Source organism: Pristiophorus japonicus, chromosome 3, assembly GCF_044704955.1.
Source record: "Pristiophorus japonicus isolate sPriJap1 chromosome 3, sPriJap1.hap1, whole genome shotgun sequence".
NCBI lineage: Eukaryota > Metazoa > Chordata > Chondrichthyes > Pristiophoridae > Pristiophorus > Pristiophorus japonicus.
Genome location: NC_091979.1, coordinates 215,926,427 through 215,954,026, shown reverse-complemented (window position 1 = coordinate 215,954,026; position 27,600 = coordinate 215,926,427). Strand labels below are relative to the sequence as shown.

The following is a 27,600-nucleotide window of genomic DNA, read 5'->3' as shown; positions in this document are numbered from 1 at the left end:
TTGATGGCAAAGACAGGAAGGCAGATTATTATCTGAATGGTGACAGATTAGGAAAAGGGGAGGTGCAACGAGAGCTGGGTGTCATGGTACATCAGTCATTGAAAGTTGGCATGAAGGTACAGCAGGCGCTGAAGGTGGCAAATGGCATGTTGGCCTTCATAGCGAGAGGATTTGAGTACAGGGGCAGGGATGTCTTGCTGTAGTTGTACAGGACCTTGGTGAGACCAAACCTTGAATATTGTGTGCAGTTTTGGTCTCCTAATCTGAGGAAGGACATTCTTGCTATTGAGGGAGTGCAGCAAAGGTTCACCAGACTGATTTCCAGGATGGCAGGACTGACACATGAAGAAAGACTGGATCGACTAGGCTTATATTCACTGGAATTTAGAAGAATGAGAGGGGATCTCAGAAGCATATAAAATTCTGACGGGATCGGACAAGTTAGATGCAGGAAGAATGTTCCCGATGTTAGGGAAGTCCAGAACCAGGGGTCACAGTCGAAGGATGAGGGATAAGCCATATAGGACCGAGATGGAGAGAAACTTTTTCACCCAGAGAATTGTGAACCTGTGGAATTCTCTGCCACAGAAAGTTGTTGAGTCCAGTTCGTTGGATATATTCAAAAGGGAGTTATATGTGGCCCTTATGGCTAAAGGGATCAGGGGGTATGGAGAGAAGGCAGGAGTGGGGTACTGATGTTGCATGATCAGCCATGATCATATTGAATGGTGGTGCAAGCTCGAAAGGCAGAATGGCCTACTCCTGCACCTATTTTCTATGTTTCTAAGTCCCTTGGAACAATAAAGGGAGCGAAATTACGAAGTAAGTGATAATAAAAGTCCATTACCTGTGGAAGCTCGGTCATTAGATAGTAGAATCCCTTATTAACTTTCCCTAGTAGAGCATCAGCTGGCAAGCGAACATCCTCAAAGAAGAGTTCAGCTGTATCCTTTCCATTCAAAAAGAACAAGAGCATTTTTGTCAGTCCAGGCAGTATAACTTACAGTTTCTTAATTCTTTCTATTACTTCAGCGAATGTCAGTAAAGAACATATCATAAATAGCAGCAGGAGTAGGCCATTTGGCCCCTCGAGCCTTCTCCCCCATTTAATATCATTGCTGATCTGATCATGGCTGATCTGATCATGGATCCAGCTCCACTTCCCTGCCTTCTCCCCATAACCCTTTATTCCCTTATCGCTCAACAATCTGTCTATCTCTGCCTTAAATATATTCAATGACCCAGCCTCCACAGCTCTCTGGGGCAGAGAATTCCATAGATTTACAACCCTCAGAAGAAATTCCCCCTCATCTCCGTTTTAAATGGGCTGCCTCTTATTCTGAGACTATGCCACCTAGTTTTAGTTTCCCCACGAGTGGAATATCCTCTCTGCAACCACCTTGTCGAGCCACCTCATTATCTTATATATGTTTCGATAAGATTACCTCACATTCTTCTGAACTCCAATATAGGTCCAACCTACTCAACCTGCCAAAGTGAATAACCTCAAATTTTCCCAAATTATACCCTATCAAATTTTTACCCACTTACTTAGCTTATCTATATCCCTTTGCATATTTCTAGGGCTAGAATTTCTATTGGCTTACCGCCCGGTTTCTGGGCAGTATTGGCCATTGTGGGCGATAACTAGGTGATCAAGAAATTCCCCTGTGGGAATTACGCCCCCGGTTTTGAGATATCACTGGGGAGCTGACTGCCTGTGTGCTCCGTCCTCAGTCCTCACATCACCTTGGCACGATATTTGGCTCAGCAGTGACCCGTAGGCAAGTATGAAAAAAAACGGCCACGAGAATCAGCGGAGCTGGACAGTCGGTGAGCAAGCTCTGCAAGAAGGTGGTTAGTAATTGGTTTTTTACTTATTATTTTAAAATTCTGTTGGAGTGATTTCGATTAAAAGGGTCTGGAGAATGTTTTAATTATTTTTTATGTTCGGTTTTAAAAATATATATTTTTAGTGTTTATTTGCTCCGAGGCCCAACCTGCAACCTTGATGTAAGTTTTTAGTGATTTTTAAAATTTATCACCCATTTTCTTTAGGATCTGCCCAATCAACCCTAAATTCCACTTTTCCGCTGAGAATCGGGGTGCACGCCCATTTTTTTCGCTGGGCGGATTTCTTTTATATTTTGGGGGAAGTTTTTTGTCGTCGATAATTCTTAGGAATCTTAGCGGTCTTTTGAGCAGCAATCGGGTGCTGGCGAGTTATTTGAAAATTCCAGCCCCTTGTGTCCTCCTTACAATTTTCTCTCCCACCCATCTTTGTATCAGCAGCAAACTTGGCTACATTACACACAGTCCTTACATCCAAGTCATTAACATACATTGTAAATGGTTGAAGTCCTAGCACCGATCCCTGCGGTATCCCACTAGTTACTGTTTGCCAACTGAAAATGACCCACTTTTCCCGACTCTTTGTTTTCTGTTAGTTAGCCAATCCTCTATCCATGCTATGATTTCCCTATCATTAAACCATGACAACTCTGCTTGATTGAATCATGCTTTTCCAAATCTCCTGCTTCCTTAATAATGGACTCAGGCATTTTCCCAACGACAGATGTTAGGCTAACTGGTCTATAGTTTCCTGCTTTCTGCCTGCCTCCTCTTTTTTTGAAATATAGGCGTTACATTTGCGGTTTTCCAATCCGCTGGGACCTCTCCAGAATCCACTGGATTTTAGCAGATTACAGCCAATGCATCCACTATCTCTGCAGCCATTTCTTTTAAGACCCGAAGGTGCAAGCCATCAGGTCCAGGGGACTTGTCCACCTTTGGTCCTATTATTTTACCGAGTACTACTTCTTTAGTGATAGTGATTGTATTAAATTCCTCCCTCCCTATAGGTCCATGATTATCCACTATTGGGATGTTTTTAGTGTCTTCTACCATGAAAACCGATACAAAATATTTGTTCAAAGTCTCTGTCATTTCCCTGTTCCCCATTATTAATTCCCCAGTCTCATCCTCTAGGGGACCAACATTTACTTTGGCCACTCTCTTCCTTTTTATGTACCTGCAGAAACTCTTCCTGTCTGTTGTTATATTTTGCGCTAGTTTGCTTTCAGAATCTAGCTTCCCCCTCTTTTTTTTTTAGTCGTTCTTTGCTAGCTTTTAAAAGTTTCCCAATCCTCTGGCTTCCCACATCTTGCCCACTTTGTATGCCCTTGTTTTCAATGTGATACCATCTCTTATTTCCTTACTTAGCCACTGTAAAGTCCTGTCCCCTCAGTATAGATTCACACAAGGCATGTAGTGAAGTCAAGATCACTCTGGACCTGCACCTGTATTTCACAGCTCTGGAATGCTGCACTTGACTGAGACCTGTCCTTATATACCTGTCAATTGCAAGTGCACCCCTAGTGGGTAAGGTATGCGTGTGGTTACAGGTCATATCTTATTACAGTCATGTATAGCATGTTAGGATACAGTTATATATAATAATGTAAGATACATGACATCACCCACCCCCAAGGTCTTATTGTCTTTATAGGTTCAGTCTCTCAGGTGGTCTACGCTCTCGCGTGGAGCGTCTGAGTTGTGGTTCAGTTGTTTGCGTTGGTGTCTGTTTTTCTTTGGGTGTGGTTGCTGGTATCGCACCAGGGCTGTCTGTTTCGATTGGTGTGATTGTTGTTGACGCGCCTGGGCTGTCTGTTGGCATTGCCCTTTCCTCAGATTGTTCCCTCTGTCTGTCCACCAGGTGTGGTGCGAGTTCCACATTGCAGTCTGCCTCTGGTTCTGCAGGGTTGTTGGTAAATCTGCTTTTGACTTGGTCTACATGCCTCCGGCAGGTTTTGCCATTGTCCATTTGTACTACCAGTAGCCTGTTTCCTTCCTTGCCCGTTACTGTCCCTGCAAGCCATTTGGGACCCCTGCCATAGTTTAGTACAAACACTTTGTCCCCTATCTCATTCCATCTCCCCCTCGAATTTCTGTCATGGTACTCAGTCAGCTTACGGCGCTTTGCCTCAACGATTTCGTGCATGTCTGGGAGGATTAATGAGAGCCGTGTTTTTAAAGTCCTTTTCATCAACGGTTGCGCGGGGGGGCTCCCAGTCAATGAGTGCGGACGTGACCTGTGTGCCAGCAGCAGTCATGACAGGCGACCCTGCAGTGTGGGACCTTGGATTTTAAGCATGCCTTGTTTAATGATTTGCACTGCTCTCTCTGCCTGGCCGTTGGAGGCCGGCTTGAACGGTGCCGTCTTGACGTGATTTATGCCGTGGTCAATTATAAAGTCTTGGAATTCTGCGCTGGTGAAGCACGGACCATTGTCACTGATCAATATGTCAGGGATTTTGTGCGTTGCAAACATGGTTGCGAGGCTCTCCACAGTGGTGGAGGTTGTGCTCGAGTTTAAAATGGTGCATTCGATCCACTTTGAAAATACATCTACAACGACGAGGAACATTTTGCCCATGAATGGGCCCGCATAGTCTACGTGCACCCGCGACCACGGTTTTGTAGGCCAGGGCCGGGGGCTCAGGGGAGCCTCCCTGGGGGCATTGCTGAGTTGGGCACAAATGGTGTACCTTCGGACTCAGAGCTCCAAGTCCGCGTCAATACCAGGCCACCAGACGTGGGATCTAGCTATGGCCTTCATGAGAAAGATCCCCAGGTGCTCGCGGTGGAGCTCCCGGACAAATGCCTCTCTGCCTCGCAGAGGCATGACTACTCGGCTGCCCCACATCAGGCAGTCTGCTTGTAGTGATAGCTGATGCATGCGCCTGTGAAAGGGTTTTAATTCCTCGGGACAGGCATCGCGAGCCTCTGCCCAGTCACCGGTTAGGACACATTTTTTTTACTAAGGATAACGTGGGGTCACTGGCCGTCCAGGCTCTGATTTGGCGAGCCATCATGGCGAACCTGTGGACTCAAAGGCATTGACTGCCATGACTATCTCACAGTCCTATTCGTCAGACCCTTCCGTGGTCGCCAGGGGTAGCCTGCTGAGCGCGTCGGCACAGTTGTCTGTGCCTGATGGTATAGTCGTAGGACGTCAGCATGAGTGCCCACCGTTGAATTCGCGCCGAGGCATTGACGTTTATTGCCTTGCTCTCGGAAAGGAGGGACGTGAGGGGCTTGTGGTCGGTTTCTAATGAGAACTTTGCCCCGAAAAGGTATTGGTGCATCTTTTTGACACCGTACACGCACGCGAGCGCCTCCTTCTCTATCATTCCGTACCCGCGCTCTGCCCACGAAAGTGACCTGGAGGCATAAGCTATGGGTTGTAATTTGCCTGCACTATTGACATGTTGCAAAACACACCCGACCCCATACGCTGACGCATCGCATGTGAGAACTAGCTTTTTACCTGGGTCAGAAAGTCAAAACACTGTTGGAACACAGAAGGTTGCGTGCCTTATTGAAGGCGCGTTCCTGGGCGTTCCCCCAAAACCAATCACACCCCTTCCTGAGTAGCACGTGGAGAGGCTCCAGCAGTGTGCTTAAGTTCTGCATAAAGTTCCCAAAGTAAATGAGTAGCCCGAGAAAGGCGCGCAGTTCTGAGACATTCCGAGGCCTGGGTGCCAGGTGAATTGCTTCTATTTTGGACTCTGTTGGGCGGATTCCATCAGCGGCAATCCTTCTGTCCAAAATTTCAACCTCGGGTGTGAGAAACAGGCACTTGGATTTCTTGACTCGTAGGCCTACCCGATCCAACCGCTTTAGTACTTCCTCCAAATTACGGAGATGAGAGTCGGTGTCCCTGCCCGTGATAAGTATGTCGTCTTGAAATACAACCGTCTCCGGGATGACTTGAGCAGACTCTCCATGTTGCGCTGGAATATGGTAGTTGCCGACCTGATGCCGAATGGGCATCGATTGTACATGAAAAGGCCTCGATGTGTGTTGATGGTGGTGAGTAGCTTGGATTCCTCGGTCAATTCTTGCGTCATATACGCAGATGTGAGGTCTAGTTTTGAGAAAAGTTTACCTCCAGCCAATGTGGCAAATAAGTCCTCCGCTCTGGGCAGCGGGTACTGGTCCTGTAGGGAGACTCTGTTTATGGTAGATTTGTAGTTCCCACAGATTAGTACGGATCCATCAGGCTTCATGACTGGGACGATGGGACTTGCCCAGTCGCTAAATTCCACAGGTGATATAATGCCTTCCTGCAGAAGCCTGTCTAGTTCGTGTTCAATCTTTTCCCTCATCACATAGGGTCCAGCTCTGGCCTTGTGATGGACCGGTCTAGCATCCTGTGTGATGTAGATTTTGACTTTGGCCCCTTTGAAAGTGCCCACACCTGGCTGAAAGAGATGTTCAAATCGCTTTATAACTGTTGAGCAGGAGGTCCGTTCCTCTAATGATATGGCATGGACATCATCCCATTTCCAGTTTAGTTTTGCCAGCCAGCTTCTCCCCAGCAGTGCTGGGGGGGTCTCCGGGGACAATCCACAGGGGAAGTCGGTTCACTGTCCCTTTGTGTGTGACAGAGAGCATGGCGCTGTCGAGGACTGGTACGATTTCTTTGGTATAGGTCCTTAGTTTGGTGTCGACCCTTGTGAGTTTTGGTCTGTCTCTTTTATGCGGCCACAGTTGTTCAAATTGTTGAGCGCCCATGAGAGATTGACTCGCTCCCGTATCCAGCTCCATGTTGACAGGTATCCCGTTGAGTAGGACCCTCATCGTTATAGGAGGCGTCCTGTTGTAGGAGCAGCGGCCATTGATCGTGTTGACCCGCTGTACATCGGTGTCCCGGGTACTGTCCCCACCGTCTTCTGGTCCACTTTCCGACTCATCCGATTCGTATACCAGCCGAGCTGCCGTTTGTTTTGCACACGCGGGCCAAATGCCCTGTATAGTCACAATTCCTGCAAACAACCTGCTGAAATCGACATCCCCTTGACAAGTGGCCACCCCCACACTTCCAGCACAGACTTCTTCTATTGTTCCCAAAGTATGAGCTGCGTCTGGCTGATCTCTCGAGCTTCTCTCAGTTTGTAGTTGATTGCTCACATTGTGAGTTGATGAGGTGTGAACGGCCGTTCCTGTGGCCCTTGATGGCTTCTGGCGCCACTGCCTGCTGTCGAGAGCCTGTTCTCCCGGTTTTGTCTGTGTGTGGGGGTAGCAGCTTGTTTAGTGCTGTGAACTTCTTGTTCCGATATTTCGTTAGTTGTCGTACCTGCATTGTAAATCAACCTCGTTTCTTCTTCCCCTTCCAAGAATGTCTGTGCAACCAGTGCTGCTGCCTCGAAGGTCAGGTTCTTGGTCTCTATGAGCTTTCAGAATATGCCTGCATGGCCTATTCCTTCAATGAAAAAGTCTCTCAGCATTTCTCTCCTCAGTTCATCGGTGAACTCACATAAATTAGCCAACCTCCGAAGTTCCGCCACGAAGTCGGGTATGCTCTGGCCCACACAGCGTCTGTAGTTGTAGAACCTGTGTCTGACCATGTGTAGGCTGCTCGCTGGCTTCAGGTGGTCTCTTACCAGTGTGCTCAATTCTTCAAGCGACTTGCTTGCTGGTTTCTCGGGTGCCAGCAGATCCTTCATTAAAGCGTATGTTTTCGAGCCACAGCTGGTCAAGAGATGGGCTCTTCTCTTGTCTGCTTTGTCATCTCCTAACCAGTCTTTGGTTACAAAGCTTTGCTGGAGCCTTTTTATAAAGTCCTCCCAATTGTCTCCAGCATTGTACTTTTTATCTGATCCGTTGTTCGCCATTCTGTGGATTCTGTAATCCCGTAACTCGTCGCCACTGTAAAGTCCTGTCCCCTCAGTACAGATTCACACGAGGCATGTAGTGAAGTCACGGTCACTCTGGACCTGCACCTTTATTTCACAGCTCTGGAATGCTGCACTTACCTGAGACCTGTCCTTATATACTTGTCTCTTGCAAGTGCACCCCTGGTGGTAAGGTATGCTGGTGGTTACAGGTCATATCTTATTACAGTCATGTATAGCATGTTAGGATACAGTTATATATAATAATGTAAGATACATGACAGCCACGGATGGTTATCCCTTCTCTTACAGTCTTTCCTTCTCATTGGAATATATTTTTGTTGAGAGTTATGAAATATCTCCTAAATGTCTGCCACTGCTCATCAACTGTCCCAAACTTTATAATCTATTTTCCCAGTCCACTTTAGCCAATGCTGCCTTCATACCTTTGTAGTCTCCTTTATTTAAGCTTAGGACACTGGTTTGAGATCCAACTTTCTCACCCTCCAACTGAATTTGAAATTCAACCGTGCTATGGTCACTCATTCCCAGAGGATCCTTTGCTAGGAGATCATTTATTAATCCTATCTAAAGATCTAAGATAGCCTGCTCCCTACTTGGTTCCGCAACGTACTGTTCAAGGAAACTATCCCGGAAAAACTCTATGAACTCTTCCTCAAGGCTACTCTGGCCAATCAATCAATATGAAGGTTAAAATTGCCCATGATTATTGCCATTCCTGATATGTATGCTTATCACTGTAATAAATCCCATGTTGGAGCTGATCACCTTGTGACCTTTAGGTTTAATGTAAATTCCAAAAGGGACCTGGGAGTACTTGTGCATGAAACACAAAAACTTAGTATGCAGGTACAGCAAGTAATCAAGAAGGCAAATAGAATGTTGGCCTTTATTGCAAGTGGGATAAAAGCAGAGAATTCCTGCTACAACTGTACAGGGTATTGATGAGGCCACACCTCGAGTACTGCGTAGAGTTTTGGTCTGTGTATTTAAGAAAGGATATAGTTGCATTGGAGGTTGTTCAGAGAAGGTTCACCAGGTTGATTCCGGAGATGAGGGGTTTGATTTAAGATAGGTGGAGTAGGTTGGGCCTATACTCATTGGAGTTCAGAAGAATGAGAGGTGATCTTATCGAAACATATAAGATTATGAGGGGGCTTGACAGGGTGGATGCAGAGAGGATGTTTCCACTGATGAGGAAGACTAGAACTAGAGGGCATGATCTTAGAATAAGGGGCCGCCCATTTAAAACAGAGACGAGGAGAAATTTCTTCTCCGAGGTTTGTAAATCTGCGGAATTCGCTGCCTCAGAGAAACTGTGGAAACTGGGACATTGTCTATTTCTGTCTTAAATTTATTCAGTTTCTTAAACGATAAGGGAATAAGAGGTTATTGGGTCCGGGCAGGGAAGTGGAGCTGAGAACATGATCAGGTCAGCCATGATCTTATTAAATGGCGGAGCAGGCTCGAGAGGCCAGGTGGCCTACTCCTGCTCCTATTTCTTTTATGTTATGTTCTTATGATACGGAAGGCAAATTGCAGGTTGGTCTTTATTGCAAAGGGGTTAAAGTATAACAGTAAAGAAGTCTTGCAACAATTGTACAGGGCCTTGGTGAGACCACACCTTAAGTACTGTGCACATTTTTGGTCTCCCTATCTAAGGAAGGATATACTTGCCTTGGAGGCGGTGCAATGAAGGTTCACTAGATTGATTCCCGAGAGGGCTGTCCTACGTTGAGAGATTGTCTCAGAATGGGCCTATACTCTCTGGAGTTTAGAAGAATGCGAGGTGATCTCACTGAAACATACAAGATTCTGAAGGGGATTGACAGGGTAGATGCTGAGAGATTGTTTTCCCTGGATGGAGTGCCTAGAACTAGGGAGCACAGTCTCAGGATAAGGGGTAGGTCATTTAAGACAGAGATGAGGAGGAACTTATCACTTAGAGGGCTGTGAATCTTTGGAATCCTCTGCCCCAGAGGGCTGTGGATGCTGATTCTTGAGTATAATCAAGGCTGAGATAGATAGATATTTGGACTCTGAGGGAAACAAGGGATATAGAGATTGGGCGGGAAAGTGGAGTTGAGGTCGACGATCAGCCATGTTCTTATTGAATGGCGAAACAGGCTCGAGGGGTCATTTGGCCTACTCCTGCTCACAATTCTTATGTTCTTACGTAAGGTTAGAAAATAAGAACCTAAGAAAGAAGAGCAGGAGTAGGCCATACGGCCCCTCGAACCTGCTTGGCCATTTAATACGATCATGGCTGATCCAATCATGGACTTAGGTCCACTCCCCCTGCTTGCTCCCCATAACCCCTTATTCCCTTATCGATTAAGAAACTGTCTATCTTGGTCTTAAATGCATTCAATATCCCAGCTTCCACAGCTCTCTGAGGCAGCGAATTCTACAGATTTACAACCCTCAGCAAAGAAATTCCTCCTCATCTCAGTCCTAAATGGGCGGCCCCTTATTGTAAGATTATGCCCCCTAGTTCTCGTCTCCCCTATCAGTGGAAACATCCTCTCTGCATCCACCTCATCAAGCTCCCTCATAATCTTATACGTTTTGATAAGATCACCTCTCATTCTTCTGAATTCCAATGAGTAGGGGCCCAACCTACTCAACCTTTCCTCATAAGTCAACCCCTCATCTCCGGAATCAACTTAGTGAACCTTCCCTGAACTGCCTCCAAAGCAAGTATATCCTTTCTTAAAACTGTACGCAGTATTCCAGGTGTGGCCTCACTAATACCCTGTATAACTGTAGCAAGACTTCCCTGCTTTTATATCCATCCCCTTTGCAATAAAGGCCGATTCCATTGGCTATCCTGGTCACTTGCTGTACCTGCATACTATCCTTTTGTGTTTCATGCACAGTACCACCAGGTCCCGCTGTACTGCAGCACTTTGCAATTTTTCACCATTTAAATAATAACTTGCTCTTTGATTTTTTTCTGCCAAAGTGCATGACCTCACACTTTCCAACATTATACTCCATCTGCCAAATTTGTGCCCAATCACTTAGCCTGTCTGTGTCCTTTTGCAGATTTTTTGTGTTCTCCTCACACATTGCTTTTCCTCCCATCTTTGTATCATCAGCAAACTTGGCTACGTTACACTCAGTCCTTTCTTCCAAGTCGTAAATATAGATTGTAAATAGTTGGGGTCCCAGCACTGATCCCTTCCGCACCCCACTAGTTACTGAATGCCAACCAGAGAATGAACCATTTATCCTGACTCTCTGGCTGACAAACAGAAAACAATCCTCTATCCATGCTAATATATTACCCCCAACCCTGTGAACTTTTATCTTGTGCATTAACCTTTTATGTGGCACCTTGTCAAATACATCACATCCACTGGTTCCCCTTTATCCACCCTGTCTGAGCGAGAGTGTGCTACTCACCTGAGCCACAGCTGACACTAAGGTTATTAGAACACAGAACCCATTAACACAAGTAGCCAGAGGAGCCAAGTCAGTCAAGCATCTAACATGTAATTAGATGGCGTAATGAGCAAAGAAATGGAGTTAGAATTGATAGGTCTGATGTGAAACTAGGTATTAGTACAGCCACGATATCCGATGGCCTGCCTCAGTGCTGATTATATACTTCCGACACCTTGTGACATCTGAAGTGTCACTAAAGATTTATATCTATCTATATTATATATGCATATATCTCTAAATTATATATATATAATATATTTATACACACACAAATTATACAGGAAGGAACATTCGACAGATGAATCTGTTTCCAACAAAACCAATGAAAACAATTATTTAAAAATTAAGTTCTGAAGAGCAATCTTTAAAGTTCAAATAAAGTCAGGAAAACCTGTGCTTTCAAACCAATCTTTTCCAGTTTTTTTCCTTTGATGAATCCCTTCATGCCATTATCCACAAGAAATAGACTTATCCCATGGGCTCGAGAATGCGCCTCAAAATCTGTTACAGCTACGACAATTACCACATCACTCATCCAGCCGTTCGTTATAAAAACCTAAAACAGAATAATTAATGGTAAACTGGAGGTGCCTTTAACACATTGTAGAATCATGCCACACAAAAGGAGCCCATTTGACCCATTGTGTCTGTGTCGGCTTTTTAAAAGGAGCGATCTCCAATTAATCCCATTTCACTGCTCCCAAATTTCTCCTTTACAAGTACATATCCAATTCCCTTTTCAAGGTTATTTTGAATCGGCTTCCAGCGCCCTTTCAGGCAGTGCATTCCAGATCATCATAACTCATGCATAAAAACTCTCTCATCTCCCCTGTTTTTTTAATCAATTTTCTAATCTGTGTCCTCTGGTTACCAACCCTTCTGCCAGTAGCAAGAGTTTCCCCCTATTTTATATATACATTGATATCCATAAAGTTGTGTAGAAATGTTGCCTCCTGTCTAGGGGCTTCAGATATATATTAGAACGTACTCGTCGTGGGTCTCCCGTGACATGGTTAAGTCACAGCAGACGCTTTCTGCTTACTGTTATCCTCATGTCACTGGTTCTCTCTCTCTTTCCTGTTCTCATTGTCATTTTTGTTCTTTACTAGCTATGCCCACGCTTTCCTTAGTTTCTCTGTCTTTTCTAATTTTTTCTCTATCCTGTTCTACTTCCTGCTTTTTTCACCTTTTATTCTTTTGTTGTTTTGGAGGGTGCAGGCAGTTGGTCAAAGGATATGGCCAGGGCACTGGCCAGTTTTGGAATGAGGGATCCCAGGGCCACAGCAGAAAGCAATTTGAAGGAAATGGTGTTACACCATCCCTCTCCAATATCTGCTTCCCTGGCACACACCAATCTCTTCTCCCCTACCCCCTCTCACCCTGTCTCTCCCGTTTCCACCCAAGCCCCACATTGCCATCATCACTCTACCCTTTCTAGGATCCCCTCATGCCTGAATGCTTTCCTTTTGGTCAAGATGTATCACAAAACATGTAAAACGTGTTTTTGTTCATATTAACATAGAAACATAGAAAGTAGGTGCAGGAGTCGGCCATTCGAGCCTGCACCACCATTCAATATCATTGCTGATCATTCACCTCAGTACCCCTTTCCTGCTTTCTCTCCATACCCCTTGATCCCTTTAGCCGCAAGGGCCGTATCTAGCTCCCTCTTGAATATATCCAATGAACTGGCATCACACCGCCACCCAGCTTAGTGTCATCTGCAAACTAGGAGATATTACACTCAATCCCTTCATCTAAATCATTAATGTATATTGTAAATAGCCGGGGTCCCAGCACTGAGCTCTGCGGTACCCCACTAGTCATTGCCTGCCATTCCAAAAAGGACCCGTTTATCTGCTTCCTGTCCGCCAACCAGTTCTCTATCCACGTTAGTATGTTACCTCCAATACCATGTACTTTAATTTTACACACCAATCTCTTGTGTGGGACCTTGTCAAAAGCCTTTTGAAAGTCCAAATACACCCCATCCACTGGTTCTCCCTTGTCCACTCTAGTCCAGAAGATTTGTCAAACATGACTTCCCTTTCATAAATCCATGCTGACTTGGACCAATCCTGTCACTGCCTTCCAAATGTGCTGCTATTTCATCTTGAATAATTGATTCCACCGCTACTGATGTCAGGCTAACCGGTCTATAATTACCCGTTTTCTCTCTCCCTCCTTTTTTAAAAAGTGGTGTTACATTAGCTACCCTCCAGTCCATAGGAACTGATCCAGAGTCGATAGACTGTTGGAAAATGATCACCAATGCATCCACTATTTCTAGGGCCACTTCCTTAAGTACTTTGGGATGCAGACCATCAGGCCCCGGGGATTTATCGGACTTCAATCCCATCAATGCTGGGGATGTTGGCCTGGTCGAGGACGCTAATGTTGGTGCGTCTGTCCTCCCAGGGGATTTTTGCAGGATCTTGCAGAGGCATCGCTGGTGGTATTTCTCCAGCGACTTGAGGTGTCTACTGTATATGGTCCGTGTCTGAGCCATACAGGAAGGCGGGTATTCTACAGCCCTGTAGATCATGAGCTTTGAGGGCCTGGTCTTCAAAACACTCTATTCCTCAGTCGGCCAAAGGCTGCGCTGGTGCACTGGAGGCAGTGTTGAATCTCATCAATGTCTGCTTTTGTTGATAAGAGGCTCCCGAGGTATGGAAAATGGTCCACGTTGTCCAGGGCCGTGCCGTGGATCTTGATGACTCGGGTGGGGGGGGGCGGGGGCGGTGCTGTGCAGCGAGGACAGGTTGGTAGAGGACCTTTGTCTTACGGATGTTTAGCGTAAGGCCTATGCTTTCGTACGGTTCAGTAAATACATCGACTATGACCTGGAGTTCAGCCTCGGAATGTGCGCAGACGCAGGCGTCGTCCGTCTACTGCAGCTCGACGACAGAGGTTGGGGTGGTCTTGGACCTGGCCTGGAGACAGCGAAGGTTGAACAGGTTCCCACTAGTTCAGTAGTTTAGTTCCACTCCACCGGGAAACTTGTTGACTGTGAGATGGAGCATGGCAGCGAGGAAGATTGAGAAGAGGGCTGGGGCGATGACTCAGCCCTTATTGATCCCGGTCCAAACGTGGATTGGGTCTGTAATGGATCCGTTGATAAGGATCACGGCCTGCATGTTGTCTTGGAGCAGGCCCCCACCCCCCCACCTCCACTCTGTAAACATGAAGTTCGGGACCTGGAACGTCAGGACCTTCATGGACAACTCCAACAGTGACAGGCCAGAACGTTGCACCGCATTGTTGCCCGGGAACTTAAGACGCTTTGACATCGAAATCGCTGCTCTAAGTGAGACCCGGCAGGCAGGGGAAGGCCACCTCAAGGAACAAGGTGGAGGTTACACCTTTTTCTGGAAAGCGAAACCAGAGGAAGAATGCCGCCTTCACGGAGTCGGCTTTGCCATCAGAAACGAGATGGTCGACTGCCTCAAAGACCCCCGCTGTGGGGTTAACGAGCGCCTCATGACTCTTCGACTCACCCTATCCCGGAACCAGTGCGCCACAATAATCAGTGCGTACGCCCCAGCACTCGATGCAACGGATGAGACCAAAGAGGGTTTTTACTCCAACCTCGAAAAATCCCTGTCCTGCATCTCTGCAGACGACAAACTAATCCTCCTAGGTGACTTCAAATGCCAGGGTCGGCAAAGACACAGCCCCTCTGGGGAGGCGATTGGCAGAGAGTGAGTAGGGAAAGCCAACTCTACTGCTGACAAAATGCCGAGAACATGAACTTCTCATCACCAACACCTTGTTCCGCCAGAGGGACAAATACAAGGCATTGTGACAATACCCTTGCTCCAAACACTGGCACCTGCTCGAATATGTCATCGTTTGATCCAGGGATCACAAGGATGTGCACATTACCCACGCCATGACAGGAGCTGACGACTGCTGGACGGACCACTTCCTAATCTGATCCATCATCAACATCAACATAGCCCCAAAGCAGAGGGGACAGCAGAAGCAGTGCCACAAAAAAGTCAATGCCGGGGCACTTAAAGACCCAGCTAAGAGAGCCCTATACAGCCAGTGCCTCACAGCTAACCTGACGTGCCTTGATGACCCTGAGACACAGAATGCCCACAGCACTTGGTCTGCCCTCCAGGCCTCCATAACCAGTGCATGCGAAGAGACGCTTGGTCACTCAACCAAAAAACACCAGGACTGGTTTGATGAGAATGATCAGGAGTTCCAAGAACTAATGGATCGCAACCGCAGAGCCTTAAGCAACAACCCAACTCGGGAGCAGCAAAGCAACATTACAGGCGGCTCAAGGCTGAGGTCCAACAAAAAACCTGGGACCTAAAGAACAGGTGGTGGATGGAGAAAGCACAGGAGATACAACAACTGGCCGACAGCCATGAATGTGCAAGGATTCTTCATCGCAGTCAAGACCACCTACGGTCCAATATAAATTATATTAACGTGCTATTTATACTAAAAGGTTCTGTCCGGCATAAATAGCAATCTATCTCTATCCAGCTGTCCCCAGTTTATGGCATGTTCATGCAATAATAGTTCACACAGACATGGTACTCGTGATTAAGTTTTAGGTCCAGAAACAAATGCACACCTTTGGATGGAATATTATACAATAGATATCTCCACTATAATACTATCAAACTTACAAAGCTTTCATACCGCATGTGTGTGTTATGTTGAACATGTACGCCCTAAAGTGTATCTTCTCTCCCCATGGGGATCTACTTTCACCAATCCTCATTTCTTCCCCATTGTATACACTTCTCAGAAGCAATCAAAGAAAGAGTGTTTTTTTTAAAAAGAGGATTATAACCATCGATTTTCTTTGGGATAGAGTTCATCATCACTGGTACGTGGCTTCATTAGGAGTGGGACTGGAAGCGATTCACGTACATCAATTTTGCCATAAAGGTGGAAAGCAGAGTCATGTGTGTAGATCAACAGTCATCAGTTAGAACTTGTGGGCTAGCTCCATATGAGCAACAACTGAACAACAGTTTTAGTTCCTTCAGTCACATCGGTTTCCATGGCATAAAATGTTAATAGTCCATCATATCTTTTAGGTCGTGTTGCAACTCCTTGAGAACTTTCCTGGTGGAGGGGTTGGTCTCCTTCTTTAATATTGGGGTCAAAATACAAATAAAGTTAAAAGAAAGGCTTGAAGGGACCAGTGTGGGAGGGTGCAGGCTGATGCCAAGGCAGTGTCCAGGGCAAGGTGTGGGTGCAGCAGATCGGTGAGTAGATGCAGACAGAGGCTGAGCTCTGCATCATACCTGGGCGCAGCAGATCTAATGCAGGCCAGGGCTGAAGCCAAGGCCTGGGAGCCTTAGACAGGAGAGCCTGAGAGTCAATGATCTGCAAAACTCTTTCCCCAATTCCTCTTTTTATGGAGCAGGGTCCATTGATGGTGGATATGGGGTATATAGCTCAACACTTTGTGATTGGAGATAGAAACTAACTGCTAAGTCAGTAAAGTTATGAAAAAAGGAGAAAGAAATTGGTATTGCCAACAGGATCATAAGCTATCAAGAGCATGCTCTGTTTTCTGTTAAGGCACTCATGGTAAAATAGGAAAGTTATAAGGTACATCATGGAATGTTTACTTATCACTGTGCTGCAGCTTCCTACAGAGGCTAATGGATTAAAACCACTATTGAAGCTGAAGGTTCATACGGACTTGACTGGATTGTTGTCTTCTTCTGATTTGCTGAAGATTAATTCAGTTTTCTGAAGGACCTGGATGCATCAGCAAACCTAATGCTAGCTAGCATCTCGTCTTCAAGTGATGCTAGTACTCGAGGATCAAAATTGCAAAATATATACGCTGCAGCATGTGACCACGTAGTACATCAAGGAGCAGGTAAAAAGCCCAAAGTAATTTTATTTGCATAAAGACAAAAAAAAATGATTTTTTCCTTACTTTGCTGCCATTGAGGATCCAGTCACTGCCATTCTTTTTGGCATTTGTTCGTACTCCTTGTAAATCACTGAAAGAGGTCAAGATTTATAGCTCAGAAATCACATTGTTCAGTATTTGAAAAGGATGAAGGTGGAGGATCTTGTCACTGATTTCTAAGGCTACTTAACTGAAAAAAATTAGTCGATAAGTGGCCCAGTTAGGATAGTGGAATAGTTAGGAATGCTGTCATGCCATTTAGTGTTTAGGGTAGATAAGAAACAGTCAGCCCTTTGCTCCTTTACAACTGTGAGGAAGCTTTTGTGGATATCCCTGCATTTACAGCATTTAATTTATTATTTGCACATTTGTCTAAAGAGGTTGCTGTACAGTTTTGTAATGTATTTGGCTTGCGTTATCAAAACTGTGCCAAACGATCTATCTATTTAGAAAAATCTTACATTGTGCTCAGTAAAGATAACTCAAAGTTGTCAAATAAGAGCACCATCCAGAACCAGTCCCTTTCTTACAGGTTCGTCAATACAATTACTCATCTTTTATCAATGTTAAAATTAGACAGCCACATTCCATTACTTTAGTGTTTTCCCATGATCATACCAAGATAGCCACCAATTTTAAAACCTTACTTAGACACAATACAACCCAAAAGTAACATGCAGCTCAATTGGCACATGCAGCATGTAACTCAGACAAGAATATACCAGCTTTAGTTCCCATACTGTGTTGCATTAACCAACGTTAGCAGGGGTCAGGGAGGACAACAGTTGGGGCACTGTAAATTATCTCAGGGCTTCTGGGCTGGCAAGTGGCGGGGAAGGGAGGGGGAAATTAGCCATCAGGAAGGGGGAAAAAAATCAGCCAGGGTTCCTGCTCCTAATTAATAAACAATGACACAGCTGGGAAATACATGTGTGAATGCTGAGTGAAGACCAGGTGAGGCTTGGCGGTTATCTCCTTAACAACTAAATAAGCTGTCAATACTTTACTCTCCAGGCTTATACATGAATAGTCATTTAGCAAGGCATCAGAGGGCTGCGATCCAAAGAGTCACACAGGAGCTAGCAGCAGAAAATTGGAACACAAAAATCTCTCATGGCCCACTATATCTCTGGATGCTACAGCCAATCTTAAAAAATGGGTATCCATGGCCACCGAAATATCAACGCAAATCCATTCAAACTAAGCAGCCGCATGTAGGCAAGAAGCCAGCCACGGTAGGGAGCGAATACAAATAAAATTCCTGGATAAAAGCATCGCTCAACAGTCTGGTATTTTTAATCCTAGATTGATGTCTGTGACAGAAATCAAGAAGTTTTCAGCGCAGCTTAAACATGAGTTTTCGGATGTATTTTCTGGAATCACCTTCACAACATGGGCCAAACAAAACTGTAATTTGGGCATAACATGATCTACTTGGACTCGATACTGAAACTTTACTCCAAGTTCCAGCCAAGCCACTAAACCTAAATCGAATCTCAGATTGAAGAGTGCTGCAGTGTGTTGTTCAAGAGTGCTCAGATGTAGACTCGCTCCTCTGATTCCCCACACGCATGTTCCCAAAATTGGACATTCCACCAGGGGAACTGTGCAAAACGAGGTCTCCCCCAGGACACTCACCCTTTCTAAGCTATGACTGAAGAGCAGTACTGGGATTCCCTAATGGCCCAAAAGGGAAAGGGAACTTTTGTTTGTACATACCTTCAACTTAAAAAAATTCAACAGTTGCAAAGTACGAAGTCATGCAGACCAGGGAAGTTCCAAGTTCAAAGAGTATGCATTGAGTTAGCTATTCTCAGCCAAGGTTCCCACTCCTCATCGCTATTCAGTGACTCCTATAGTAAAATGTGTCCGCAGATGAAAATGGGCCATTTGGAATAGGAGGTAGAAAGTTGCTGGTGCTCGGTGAACATTACCCCAACAAAAGTCAACTCCTCTAAGACAGGTGGGCAAGGGATGAAAATCTTGGGAGGAAAAAATATATATCTAATATTTTGAAGGAGAGAGATCATTTCTTTCATCTCAAACCAGACTGTAATGTACTTCACAAGAAGAATTGATAGATTTATTGAAGCTCTCTCACCTGCCAGCACCGGGTTCACTCATTGCAATGGCACCAATACACTTTCCAGAAACCATTTGAGGGATGTAACGCTCAATCTGGTCTTTCGAACCATAATGAGTGATGTAAGGCATGACAATGTCTGAATGTAAACTGAAACCAGGTCCACTACAGTTCACATACATCCTAGAAATATGGAGAACAGACAGTTGACAATGTTGATCGATGGAGAAAATTTACAAATGTGAAATATTTACAGTGAAAGAATTGTTAAATAAAATGATGCAACACATGCATCTCTTCATATTGTTGCTGTAACTTTTTTTTGAACGTGTTTTACTTTCAGTGCAGTGTACAGTCTCCAAGAAGCATCCATCCGTTCTCGCTCGTTCCCAACACACCATCCATTCCCGTTCCCAGACACGCCATCCGTTCCCGTTCCCAGACACTCCATCCGTTCCCAACACACCATCCGTTCCTGCTCCCAGACACTCCATCCGTTCCTGCTCCCAGACACTCCATCCGTTCCTTACCATTAAAAATCGCCTTTTACAAACTTGTATTTTTCCATTTCTTTCTCGGCTCCCTTACCTCGCGCTATTCTTTCTATTTACAGCAGTGCTTTTGAGATGCATCTAGTTTTTGCCCATTGTACTTTGTCCCAAATCAAATTCATTGCGTTTCGCTGCTTGACTTTTCTCAGTAGTTCTTTTCCGTCCTGACTGCTTGGAGTCCCAGAGTGCATTGATGCAACAACTGCAGTGCCGGAAGTTACCGACCCTAAAAACTAAATCTGGAGTCATGGCCTGTTAGACTGTTCCTTGGGGCTCTATAAATCTCTTTTATAATAGTATTCCTAAAAGTAAACAGCAAGCCCCACAGAGTTAAATGAAACTGTCAATGCTCCACTAACCAGTGCTACAAAGTACCACCACACTGTAATTCGACACTACCAGCACTACCTCCAGGTCATAATTTTTTTTTTAATACCACACATATCCATCAGAAAGCAGTGGTATACTTCTTGCTGGGGTCACCTTCCAAGGTTCAGGCTGCAACTCAAGCCCTTCTTTTCGGATTGACAGCAGCAAGAAAGACTTGGATTTATATAGCGCATTTCATGACCACCGGACGTCTCAAAGCGCTTTACAACCAATTAAGTACTTTTGAAGGGCAATCACTGCTGTAATGTAGGAAACGCAGCAGCCAATTTGCACACAGCAAGCTCCCACAAACAGAAATGTGATAACTACCATATAATCTGTTTTTAGTGATATTAATTGAGGGATAAAATTTGGCCAGCACACCAGGGAGAACTCTTCTTCGATATAGTGCCATGAGATCTTTTATGTCCACCTGAGAGAGCAGATGGGGCCTCGGTTTAACATCTCATCTGAAAGAGTAGGCAGGCTTATAGGCAATAAATGCAATTTCTGGTACAACACCGATGTAAAAAAATAAACCTGAATCGTAACCCCACTAATAATCAGGTTGGTCAGCATCTGTAAACAGAAAAGACCAATTAAATTATACACAACCAAAATGCTCTTTGTAGATGCTGACTGACCTGTTATATATTCCCAGCATTTTCTGTTCTTATTTCCGATTTCCAGCATTAGCGCTTTTTTCTTTTTATTCTTACGAAGATATATCTTGCAGCAAGTTAACTGTCTCTTTTACCTGTTGTAGTCTTGTCCACTCTGCCTCTCTTGAATTTGATCTCTCCATCTTTTACTCATGGCACGATTCTTTCTGCAGTTTCCATCTCTTACTCTCTCATCTGTTGTCCTCTACTTCATAATCTAGTTTCTCTATTGCTCACTGCTTGTTAGATGGATGTGTGCCTGCGCGCTTGCACAATTCAATGCCAGTCAGCAGGGAAAAGACACACATTGAATTGGAATTCCCCCTTAGAGCATAACATGATAAGTTATATACAAATACACAATGTGACTGCTGCTTTCAAGAAAAGGCATCACAGGCCATGAAGTTACAAATCAGAAGGGTTATGCCTGAAACATCATCATTTCTCCTTTCTTTACAGGTGCTGCCTGACTTGCTGAATGTTTCCAGCATTTTCCATTGTTGTTTCAGATTTCCAGAATCTGAAGTATTTTATTTTTCCTGTCATTCTTTGAATAAGGGAGGATTCTCCATTTCTTATTTTTAGGGAAATAATATACACACCTTTAAGATTTAACTACCTGTAGCAAACAGAGAAAATATTTTTCCTGAGCCAGTAATGGCAGGGTATGCACAATCCTTTTGTAAATACAGGTACAATTACATCTGTTCTATTTCCATTGCCTCTAGTGGTGTTTCTTCATGAAATTATTTCAGTAACGTGACAGTTACAAAGGTTAATAGCATCCCAGTTTCAGTGCTCTGGAGGGTCATTGACATTACTACACAATGTAAATAGAGAATTTGGCAGATAAGGAGATGGCATAAATTGAATTGGCAATTATCATAGCCTAGAAATTACACTGATTTTATCTTTCAGTGCTAAAATTTTAGGGCTTTAATTTCTAGGCTCTTATGTTAATTTCCAAAATACAGCCAATACCATTTCTTTAAGCCAGAATATAATGAAACTAGCTCAAACTTGACATATTGTACATACAAATTCAGGCACTCCATACAGCACTGGAAATAAGAATCAATAGGATTTTCACCGTATCATACATTCCACTACAATGCGATGTTTGAGTGGCACATTAAAAAAGGAAAACTTGCACTTAAATAGCACCTTTCATGACCTCAGGACGTCCTAAAGTGATTTATAGCAAATGAAGTACTTTTGAAGTGTAGTCATTGTTGTAATGCAACAAACATTATGACTGAAGGTTTACTATACCTCCATGGACATTTTGTACAAGGACGGCTATATGTGAAGTTCAAGCCTTTTTATCAACTACAGTCAGATGGGGAATCTACTTTCTGGCAATTTTGTTTTCTTAAAAATAAATGATTTTTTTTTGACGATTGCAAGGTGATGAATATCATCAGTTGCGAATGGAAAGCTATTCCCATTCTGGATAGTGTGCATCAGGATCAAGTGCTCCCAATTCAGGTACTGCTTAGGCCAAATGCAGAAGAATATAAATGACCACAACATGCCTTTCAAACCTTATCCCAGAAGTCTGAATTCTTCTAGTTTCAATTATCAGCCTACAGACTCTCCGAATGTATTCCACGTAGGGCTCTTTCAGCTAGAAAATATAGGTTTCCATCCCAGTTATCAAGGCTGGATCTAAATAATAACATTTTTAAGGTGAAGAAATGTGGTTCATGTGGGTAGAAATCCTTACGGCAATATTTCATTGACGCTAATGTACAAGACCGATACGATGCTAACACCTGCTCCCTGGTGACTGAGGGTGGGGTTGAATTAGGTGCAATCATCAGTATCATTCAAGAGGGAAAGGTTTTCACTGTCTACAAACTATGCGTCGGAGAGACGGAGCAGGAGTTCGTGAGGCCGAGAAAGGCCCAGCGGGAGTCCGGGGATCGACGGCAGCGTCAATGAGGCGGTGCAGGAGTTTGAGACTATAAAGGCCCAGCGGGAGTCCGGGGATCGGCGGCAGCGTCGGAGAGGTGGAGCAGGAGTTCGTGAGGCCTATAAAGGCCCAGCGGGAGTCCGGGGATCGGCGGCAGTTCGAGAGGCGGAGCAGCAGCGTGGGTGAGGCCTATAAAGGCCAGCCGGTGCAGCTGCAGGGAGAAGGCAAAAAAGTAGAAAGAAATCGAAAGGTGGGTAAGTGATTGGCTGGTGATTGGTAAGTAGTTTTTCTTTTCCTTTTCTAGATCAGTAAGTGACCTTGAGCATTCTTGTTGCCCAATTAAGTTAATCCAAGGGTTAAGTCATGGCAAGAGAGCTCGGACACGTGTTATGCTCCTCCTGCACTACGTGGGAAGTCAGAGACACTTCCGGTGTCCCTGACGACGACGTGTGCGGGAAGTGCATCCGCCTCCAGCTCCTGACGGACTGCATTGCGGCACTGGAGCTGCGGGTGGATTCACTCTGGAGCATGCATGATGCTGAGAATGAAGTGAATAGCACGTTTAGCGAGTTGGTCTCACCACAGGTAAAGGGTACACAGCCACGTAGGGAATGGAAGACCAACAGGAAGAGCAGTGCAAGAAAGATAGTGCAGTGGTCCCCTGCGATCATTCCCCCTGCAAAACAGATACACTGCTTTGGGTACTGTTGAGGGGGATGACTCATCAGGGGAGGGCAGCAGCAGCCAAGTTCATGGCAACGTGGGTGGCTCTGCTGCACAGGAGGGCAGGAAAAAAGAGTGGGAGAGTTATAGTGATAGGGGATTCGATTGTAAGGGGAATAGATACGCGTTTCTGTGGCCGCAACCGAGACTCCAGGATGGTATGTTGCCTCCTTGGTGCAAGGGTCAAGGATGTCTCGGAGCGGGTGCAGGACATTCTGAAAAGGGAGGGTGAACAGCCAGGTGTCATGGTGCACATAAGTACCAACGATATAGGTAAAAAACAGGATGAGGTCCTACGGGACGAATTTAGGGAGCTAGGAGCTAAATTAAAAAGTAGGACCTCAAAAGTAGTAATCTCAGGATTGCTACCAGTGCCACGTGCTAGTCAGATAGCTCAGATGAATACGTGGCTTGAGCAGTGGTGCAGAAGGGAGGGATTCACATTCCTGGGGCATTGGAGCCGGTTCTGGGGGAGGTGGGACCAGTACAAACCGGACGGTCTGCACCTGGGCAGGACCGGAACCAATGTCCTAGGGGGAGTGTTTGCTAGTGCTGTTGGGGAGGAGTTAAACTAATATGGCAAGGGGACGAGAACCTATGCAGGGAGGCAGAGGGAAATAAAAGGGAGACAGAGGTAAAAGATAGAAAGGAGAATAGTAAAAGTGGAGGGCAGGGAATCCCAAGGCAAAAAACAAAAAGGGCCACATTATAGCAAATTTCTAAAGAGGCAAGGTGTGTTAAAAAGACAAGCCTGAAGGGCTCTGTGCCTCAATGCGAGGAGCATTCCGAGTAAGGTGAATGAATTAACTGCGCAGATAGCAGTTAATGGATATGATGTAATTGGCATCACAGAGACATGGCTCCAGGGTGACCAAGGCTGGGAACTCAACATCCAGGGATATTCAACATTTAGGAAGGATAGACAGAGAGGAAAAGGAGGCGGGGTGGCGTTGCTGGTTAAAGAGAAAATTAATGCAATAGTAAGGAAGGACATTGGCTTGGATGATGTGGAATCGGTATGGCTGGAGCTGCGGAATACCAAAGGGCAGAAAACGCTGGTGGGAGTTGTGTACAGGCCACCAAACAGTAGTAGTGAGGTTGGGGACAGCATCAAACAAGAAATAAGGGATGTGTGCAATAAAGGTACAGCAGTTATCATGGGCGACTTTAATTTACATATAGATTGGGCTAACCAAACTGGTAGCAATGCAGTAGAGGAGGATTTCCCGGAGTGTATTAGGGATGGTTTTCTTGACCAATATGTCGAGGAACCAACTAGAGAGCTGGCCATCCTAGACTGGGTGATGTGAATTGAGGAGGGACTAATTAGCAATCTTGTTGTGCGAGGCCCCTTGGGGAAGAGTGAGCATAATATGGTAGAATTCTTTATTAAGATGGAGAGTGACACAGTTAATTCAGAAACTAGGGTCCTAAACTTAAGGAAAGCTAACTTCGACGGCATGAGGCGTGAATTGGCTAGAATAGACTGGCAAATGATATTTAAAGGGTTGACGGTGGATAGGCAATGGCAAACATTTATAGATCACATGGATGAACTTTAACAGTTGTACATTCCTGTCTGGAGTAAAAATAAAACAGGAAAGGTGGCTCAACCATGGCTAACAAGGGAAATTAAGCAAGTGTCAGATCCAAGGAAGAGGCATGTAAATAGGCCAGAAAAAGCAGCAAACCTGAGGACTGGGAGAAATTCAGAATTCAGCAGAAGAGGACAAAGGGTTTAATTAGGAGGGGGAAAATAGAGTATGATAGGAAGCTTGCCGGGAATATAAAAACTGACTGCAAAAGCTTCTATAGATATGTGAAGAGAAAAAGATTAGTGAAGACAAACGTAGGTCCCTTGCAGTCGGACTCAGGTGAATTTATAATGGGGAACAAAGAAATTGCAGATCAATTGAACAACTATTTTGGTTCTGTCTTCACGAAGGAAGACACCAATGACCTTCCGGATGTACTAGGGGACCGAGGGTCTCGTGAGAAGGAGGAACTGAAGGATATCCTTATTAGGCGGGAAATTGTGTTGGGGAAATTGATGGGATTGAAGGCAGACAAATCCCCGGGGCCTGATTGTCTGCATCCCAGAGTACTTAAGGAAGTGGCCCTAGAAAAAGTGGATGCATTGGTGATCATTTTCCAACAGTCTATCGACTCTGGATCAGTTCCTATGGACTGGAGGGTAGCTAATGTAACACCACTTTTTAAAGAAGGAGGGAGAGAGAAAACCGTAAATTATAGACCGGTTACCCTGACATCGGTAGTGGGGAAAATGTTGGAATCAATTATTAAGGATGAAATAGCAGCGCATTTGGAAAGCAGTGACAGGATTGGTCCAAGTCAGCATGGATTTATGAAAGGGAAATCATGCTTGACAAATCTTCTAGAATTTTTTGAGGATGTAACTAGTAGAGTGGACAAGGGAGAACCAATGGGTGTGGTGTATTTGGACTTTAAAAAGGCCTTTGACAAGGTCCCACATAAGAGATTGGTGTGCAAAATCAAAGCACATGGTATTGGGGGTAATGTACTGGCATGTATGGGGAATTGGTTGGCAGAAAGGAAGCAGAGAGTCGGGATAAACGGGTCCTTTCTGGAATGGGAGGCAGTGACTAGTGGAGTGCCGCAGGGCTCAGTGCTAGGACCCCAGCTCTTTACAATATACATTAACGATTTCGATGAAGGAATTGAGTACAATATCTCCAAGTTTGCAGATGACACTAAACTGGGTGGCTGTGTGAGCTGTGAGGAGGATGCTAAGTGGCTGCAGGGTGATTTGGACACAGAGTGGGCAAATACATGGCAGATGCAGTATAATGTGGATAAATGTGAGATTATCCACTTTGGTGACAAAAACACGAAGGCAGAATATTATCTGAATGGTGGCAGATTAGGAAAAGGGGAGGTGCAACGAGACCTGGGTGTCATGGTTCATCAGTCATTGAAAGTTGGCATGCAGGTACAGCAGGCGGTGAAGGCGGCAAATGGCATGTTGGCCTTCATAGCTTGGGGATTTGAGTATAGGAGCAGGGAGGTCTTACTGCAGTTGTTCAGGGCCTTGGTGAGGCCTCACCTGGAATATTGTGTTCAGTTTTGGACTCCTAATCTGAGGAAGGACGTTCTTGCTATTGAGGGGGTGCAGCGAAGGTTCACCAGACTGATTCCAGGGATGGCTGGACTGACATATGAGGAAAGACTGGATCAACTGGGCCTTTATACACTGCAGTTTAGAAGGATGAGAGGAGATCTCATAGAAACGTATAAGATTCTGACGGGACGGGACAGGTTAGATGCGGAAAGAATGTTCCCGATGTTGGGGAAGTCCAGAACCAGGAGACACAGTCTTAGGATAAGGGGTAGGTCATTTAGGGCTGAGATAAGGAGAAACTTCTTCACTCAGAGTTGTTAACCTGTGGAATTCCCTGTCGCAGAGAGTCGTTGATGCCAGTTCATTGGATGTATTCAAGAGGGAGTTAGATATGGCCCTTACGGCTAAAGGGATCAAGGGGTATGGAGGGAAAACGGAAAAGGGGTACTGAGGTGAATGATCAGCCATGATCATATTGAATGGTGGTGCAGGCTTGAAGGGCCGAATGGCCTACTCCTGCACCTATTTTCTATGTTTCTATGTTAAAATCAAAGCCCATTCGGGCTGCAGCTAATGTTGGAACTGGGGAGTTTGGATGGAGGATTGCTGTCAAAGGCTTATGGTCCGTAATGATGGTAAACTTACGACCATACAAGTATTTGTGGAACTCCTTGACCCCAATATTTCTATGCCAATGTAACCGCGAAATCACCTTTTAATGGGGTGATTCAATTCTGATTGATTTGCCTTTGAATGCTGAACTGCCTACAACCGTGCCCTTAGGATGGAAATGTCCTTTAATCAAATGCGGTAATATTTGATATTTAATCGTTTTCTTTGACTCTGGTGAATTAAAGGTAGATTAAACACACAGAATAGAGTTGGATTGTAGTTGACATTCATACAATGAAAAACACTTCATATTATGAGGAAGGTAAATTTTTCTGTAATTTAACGACCAAATTAACAATGTACTCTGCAAAGCTGTATATCATAACATGATCAGCAGCAAAGTAAGTTGCAATAGTTAAAACTACGCTAGATACATAAATGGATGCCTAGCAGAGAATTCCTACGAACGTAATCATGGTGTACAGCCAAGAAACTACTCAAGCTTTGTTGTTGCAGTTTAGGACATCTACGTTTGG

The 27,600-nt window shown here is 44.9% G+C and overlaps 1 protein-coding gene across 1 annotated transcript in view; it reads right to left on the bottom strand.

Annotated features, from left to right (window-relative positions):
• The window catches only part of kansl1l (KAT8 regulatory NSL complex subunit 1-like), a 321,460-nt gene that overhangs the window by 231,335 nt on the left and 62,525 nt on the right, over window positions 1-27,600 (bottom strand). Inside the window, exons 4-7 of the mRNA XM_070876272.1 lie at window positions 19,151-19,315; window positions 17,074-17,140; window positions 11,542-11,706; window positions 848-949 (exon numbers count right to left, since the gene is read on the bottom strand). Coding sequence (XP_070732373.1) covers window positions 848-949; window positions 11,542-11,706; window positions 17,074-17,140; window positions 19,151-19,315 — 499 coding nt within the window. The remainder of the gene's footprint in view (window positions 1-847; window positions 950-11,541; window positions 11,707-17,073; window positions 17,141-19,150; window positions 19,316-27,600) is intronic.